We start from the raw sequence: 6464 nt of genomic DNA, 5'->3' as shown, positions 1-6464 counted from the left end.
TGCGTGCGTGCGTGCGTGTGACGTCAACAGTAATTAATCTGTCTGGAACAGAATTGTTCCCTAACAGCAGGTGCTGGTAAAAAGAAAGAAAGAAAGCTAATGTGTGGTCTTTCATGGCTGGGTTCCAGTCTGAGCTTCTGCATAGTACAGTGAGCTAAAAGGAATTCCTTAGAGCACAGAACTGCATCAGGACTGGAGGCCCCGCTCAGCGATGTCAGGACGTCCTCAAGCCAACAAACCCTGTTGCTTGCCTTTGCCCGGGGACTTTCAGTTTGGCTGAGACTGCTGGGATCAGTGGTGCCTTGCCAAAAACAGTGAACTGTGTAGGGAACGGGCTGTTTACTGTTCTGTGTAGGGAACGGGCTGTTTACTGTTCTGTGTAGGGAACGGGCTGTTTACTGTTCTGTGTAGGGAACAGGCTGTTTACTGTTCTGTGTAGGGAACGGGCTGTTTACTGTTCTGTGTAGGGAACAGGCTGTTTACTGTTCTGTGTAGGGAACAGGCTGACTACTGTTCTGTGTAGGGAACAGGCTGTTTACTGTTCTGTGTAGGGAACAGGCTGACTACTGTTCTGTGTAGGGAACGGGCTGTTTACTGCTCTTGAGTCAACACGCTCACCGCCTGGACAAATACAAATACTACACACAGGCCATTGAACTGATTGCACAGCGGGTAATACATTCATGAGGGTTGTTGTCACATTGGATCCCACTTGATATTCATAGCTTGAGATTACGCTATGGATGGAGGGCAGGCAGCAACAAATGATGGTACCCTTATAGGCCACGAGATTGAGCAATAAATGGCAGACTCCGTGATAATATTATGATGAACTCGAGCACTTTGAGTTGAAATCCGCCAGCTGACTGTGTGTATTGTGTATTGTGGTTTACACCCAAACATACTAAATAAATCTGTCATCACCTTAATCTGGAGTTAGGCAACTAAGCATTTAGGACGACTGCTGAGCAGTATGTAATACAGGATCATTTGGATCTCGCTATTTCATGTTTGAGTGCACACGGGAAACCTGAGCAGCCGCAGTTGACCCCTGCGTGAACTGTTAAAGGAGGTCCTTGGTGAGGCACGGGGTCTGAGAAGAAACCACACTGTACATGTGGTGTACCGTATTCATGTGGTATCACATAAATGGCTACACTGAAATGCCCACAAACTCATAGCGGCATAGCTATGAGTGGCATAGCGCTCTTAATAAACCTCAAATAATGACGAGCTTGGTTCAACTAGTGCAATAACTTCATAAGTCAGCAGGCCACGTGTTGCAGTGGAGAGCGTACAGTACATGTGTGGTTTGAACAAGTCATAACAAGCCAAGAGAGAAATCTCACCCCCAGTGTCGCAATGTGTTGGCAATCGTTAGGCGACACATTCTGTATTGACAGTCAGCAGTAACACTACCTCAGGTCAGAGGTACAACGACACCTGTAGTGTTAACTTGTGGAAGATCCTTTGATTCCATTGCTTTTGTCTAATAGTAGCAATAAAAACAAACATTGTAATAAATTATAGTATACACATTTATTTCCAAATGTATATGTAGACTAGTTCGCTGTGAGACCAAGCGTAGTGTGAGCAGATTGAATCTCGTTGTACTCTCGTTGCTATGTGGTGTACAGTCTATCGTAGCTGAATGCTCTCTCTCTCTGACACAAATAAGCATGGGTGGGGTGGGGTGGGGTGGAGGGTGGGGGGGCTATCCTGAGCTGGACCGGACAGGCTTCCTCTGGTTCTTATCTTAAATAGGATGAGGGGTTTGTTAAGGAAATAACATCACTTTTCTATCTGGGTTTGTTGATCTCTGGGAGGATTCCCAGGCAGATAGGCATCTGTGAGGAGGAGACACAACACATCAACCGCCCCCCCCACCTCCCATTGTATTGGCGAGGCTCGGTTTGCTTAAGCTACTAGTTTATATGGATGACTTAGTGTTGTTTTTTTGCTTGGTCAAATGTGTGGAATCAAACTGTCTTGGAAATACAGTTTTAGAGTCAAGACAGACGTTATATAGTCACTGTTCACCATGTGGGATGTAGTATGTGTCAGGCTACCATTACAGTGGAATTGGCCATTTACATCACATTACATTACGTTGCGTTGTGTTGGCAACGTACGTGTGTGATTGTTTGGTGCCCATTTTCATTTTCAATACCATTTTTCAATACCATCTGAGGCAGAGGGCAACAATTTAGAGAGTCATTTGACGCACTATGTTCCATGCTGACATGACAATTTCCTAGGATATTACAGATTGAAAACCAAATACATCCACTATCGCCCTTGAGATTTCCTATATAAACCTTCATTTAACTTTGTTTCCATTTGTTTGGCCTGCGTCACTCAACGTCTCAAAGTGAGTAAAAGGCAGTCTCTGAAATCCAAATATGACATATCTACAGATCTGAACACTTGACATAATTATAGGTGCAGCGAAAAGGTAATTACTACACAACATGAAACAGTGAGACATCCACTGGAGCTCGCTTCTGCCAGACCGTTTGAAGTGATCAAAGATGCCTCAGCTCAGCTGTGTGTGTGCGATGCAAATACAGTCAGTCTGCCACACTGGTGCCGCTGTCAAAGATGGGCTTTTACTGTAGTTTAATATAAATGCCTTCTCTTTTTCTGAACATATAGTCCAAACCATCTATAATTCTGATGAGTTTTGGGCTGTACGAGACTCAGCTAAAGCCGACAAAAACAATTATTTTTCCCGTAATTAAAGAGAGATTACAGATGGGCGTTCTCCAGGGGACTGGACTGTGTCCTATACTGTAAAGACACCCTTTACCACACTGTACTGATAAACCGCAGCAAATCTTTGCAGTTAATAAATAATTTCTGCCCCCCTGAGAGATCACTTGTTGTGGCCCAGTCAATCTGATGTGGTGAACCCCCAGCTGGAGCCATGGGGGACATCAAAAAAGCCAAGCTAGCCACTTAAGGAAATTGCTGAGCCAAATTATACAAGTGTTGATGACAGGATCTCTCTCACCCTGAACCAAGAATGCTCTCTTGCTGGTCTCCAAGTTGAGACGGTTATGGACAACTATCTGCTGTACATAATAATTACAGAGTAGTCTGTGCCTCAGGAGCAGGTCAAAACACCTATTTGATCAGATCTAAAAATGTATGCCTAATAGCTACTCCATGATACTGTACATAACATATTTCATTCTGTCTACACTGGAGATAGGTACACCCTTTTAATAAGGGCTAATGCTACCTTCTGTCAGGCAATCCATTTGAACTTAAACCAGTTTCCAGAAAGTTCTATCTGTACACCGGGTTGTTCAAAACGCCAGAGAATACTGTACGTGGTGATGTCAGAAGGTGTACCACAGTGTAGACTATGTTTTGTGATCCTCTACTGATATTGATACTGCCCAATATAATCAATTAAGAGTTCGCACAGTCAGGTGCACGCACTGACGCACGTACATGCACGCACGCACACACGCAGTAAATGTTGAACATTGCTGCTGCAACTTGGACTAAAATAACGCCACATTCCCTAGTCGGCGTTATAGTAGCAACATGAAGATACACGTCACAAATCATCTAGAGATTTAATTTGACAGAAACTGTCCTGACTTCTGAGCCTATATGGAATATAAATCGAACCCGTATAGGTTGACTGTACTGTACAACAGCTTACACAGTCAAAAAGGGATGGGATCATGCAAAACGGAATTGCGTTTGGAAAACGTTCTTCCTTTATTATATTCTATTAACAAATCATAGGTTGTCATATCTGCAGCAATAACCTGCCTATGCCTGGCCTGCCTCCACATATATGGCACAGTGCAGATGGGTTTTCAATAGCTGAACACTGGAAAATACAGCGGGATATAACCTCACTCATCAAATTACCTGCTTTTGAGGCGGGCTTTGAGGAAGTTTTTGCCGAATGGAGCCATAATTCAGCGCAGTGTTATTATTATTCCAATGGGTTATTACGCTGATCGCGGCATGGCGGCCCGTCCGTGACTCTGTGCGTGTTGGAGGAGAAGTTGAGAGGCGTCCCGTCCCAGCTCGTCCCAGACACTCGCTCTCTGTCCCACCGGCACTCTGGAGGCCGTCCCATACAGGGATGAGGGTGGCGTTTAAGAAAATGGAATACAAACTCTGCCCCCTTTGTACCCTCAAGTTGATTGATTGATTGATTGATTGATTGATTGATTGAAAACTTTATTAACAGATTGCAGAATGGGTACAGTACAGCTCAATACATACAACTGTACAAGCAAAACTGTACATTGGAATATTGACAAAACCATACTTGGTAATTTACTGTACATTGGAGGGGGTTGGGGTTGGGACATTTACAGGGGCCAGTTTCGAATTGCAGTCTCCCGTAGGTGTTCTTTGAGATTGGTTTTGAAAGTGGGTAGTAGTGATTCACATTCCTTTGCAGTTAAATGTATTCCTCTCCGAGAAGGGTGCGTGTATATAAGTTAACAGTGTTTAATAATAATATGAATATTGGGTATTCAAACAAATGAGTGACACACACGCATCCTTAGACATTCACATGATGCACATTCCCATGAAATGGTAAAATTGATCCTCCTCACTAAAAGGACTCTATATCGCAGTTGTATACACACATACCTGCAGCTGTCACCCAACCCATTTTAACTGTAAATGGTCTGTTCTGCTTTATGTATTACCCTGCAATTGTATTTGGTTGTTTGATGTGTTTTAATTATTCCCCTTACCTCTATGATGTATGTCTCTTTTCTAGTTTATTTATTTATTTATTTGTGTTACCATTTTGTGCCATGTGTGCCATTATGTCCTCTCGCCAGGCCGCCATTGTAAACAAGAACGTGTTATTAATTGACCTGCCTGGTTAAATAAAGATAATACATTAAATAATAGATATAAATAAAAATAAACATGATACATGCATACAAACATGAACTATGTGTTTTGTTTATTGTGCACATTAACATATAGTCCACATAACAATGACGAGGTGAAGAAAATGTAATAAAGTAGGGCAGTAGCCTGCAGTAAGCATACAGTGCAGACATGTGAAGAGGGAGAATAACAGTGTGGGACTTGTGAAGTGGCTCTCCCTGGTGGTAAAACACAAGACAGGTGACACCTGGGATGAGCTATATAGCCTGTTTTAACTCAGCTTCAGTAAAATAAAATATATTTTAGATTTCAAATAGAACAAAAAAATCTACTGGATAGCTTTGACCTAATACAGCATATAACAAATGCAACTCACCGGCTTGGGAATACACTAGACTTAGTTATAACAACAACTGGGCTAAGCATAACAAATATCTCAATAACTGAATTACCTCTCTCCGACCATCACTGTATATTTTTTGATACTCAAATAACCCTTACTAAAACAAAAAAAGAAATCATAGTTAAAAATAGGCTCCTACGACAAGGCTGAATCAAAGTTCATTGATCTTATCAGACTACATGAACCACACAATCATGACAGCTCTCTAAATGAAATGGTAGAAAATCTCAATGATGCAATGTCATCTATATTAAATTCTGTCGCCCCATTAAAAACGAAAAAGAAGAAAACTAGAGCCTCGCCCTGGTTAAACTATAATACGGTCAACGAAGAAAAAAGGAAATGTCGTGCAGCTGAGCGAAAATGGAGAAAAACAAAAACCACCATATGCTGTGATATATACAAAGATGCTTTAACTGCTTATAATAAAACCATCCGCTTAGCAAGGAAAGATTACTTCTCTAAAATCATTACAGAAAATGCTGGAAACTCCAGAATCCTTTTTTCCACTATTAATGTACTACTCAACACTGCCCCTACACCTCCTTAGTCATCAACGGTTAAGTGTGAAGAACTTGCACTATTCTTTAACAACAAAATAACCTTGATCAGGGCCAGCATTACTCATGATGGAAATAAAGCTGATTGTGGCAAACCGCGCAATGTAACCATGAGAAGTTTCACATGCATCACATTAGATGTACTCTGCAAAACTGTCTCAGAATGTAACTCCTCCACCTCAGACATTGACCCTATACCTACAGCTTTCTTCAAACTGGTGTTTAATAGTGTTTCAAGCCCTGTGCTAGATATCATAAACACTTCCCTTAGGACTGGTATTTTCCCAGATGCCTTTAAAACAGCAGTTGTAAAGCCATTACTAAAAAAACCTAACTTGGATAGTAATGAAATGGCAAATTATCGTCCAATATCCAACCTACCATTCATTAGTAAAGTACTTGAAAAGATAGTTTCAGTTCAAATAAATTCCTTTCTTGAAGAAAACAACATCTTAGAAGAATTTCAGTCAGGATTCAGAAAATATCATAGCACTGAAACTGCCCTCACCAAAATAATCAGTGACCTCAGGGGTAGAACACATAGTAGCTTACTACAAAAACCTAGGGGTCCGCAAGGACGACTTCAAACTGGAAATGGTAACAACAGATGAGGTACT

The 6464-nt window shown here is 41.6% G+C and overlaps 1 protein-coding gene across 1 annotated transcript in view; it reads right to left on the bottom strand.

The window, feature by feature from the left end:
- Positions 1-4078, bottom strand: part of rassf9 (Ras association domain family member 9) — an 11832-nt gene extending 7754 nt beyond the window's left edge. The window contains exon 1 of the mRNA XM_084335337.1: positions 3892-4078. Coding sequence (XP_084191463.1) covers positions 3892-3938 — 47 coding nt within the window. The 5' untranslated portion in view covers positions 3939-4078. The remainder of the gene's footprint in view (positions 1-3891) is intronic.
- Positions 4079-6464: the final 2386 nt, after the last annotated feature.

This window comes from Notolepis coatsorum, assembly GCF_963971535.1.
Source record: "Notolepis coatsorum genome assembly, chromosome: 18".
Taxonomy (NCBI): domain Eukaryota; kingdom Metazoa; phylum Chordata; class Actinopteri; order Aulopiformes; family Paralepididae; genus Notolepis; species Notolepis coatsorum.
This window is presented reverse-complemented; position numbering and strand designations above follow the sequence as displayed.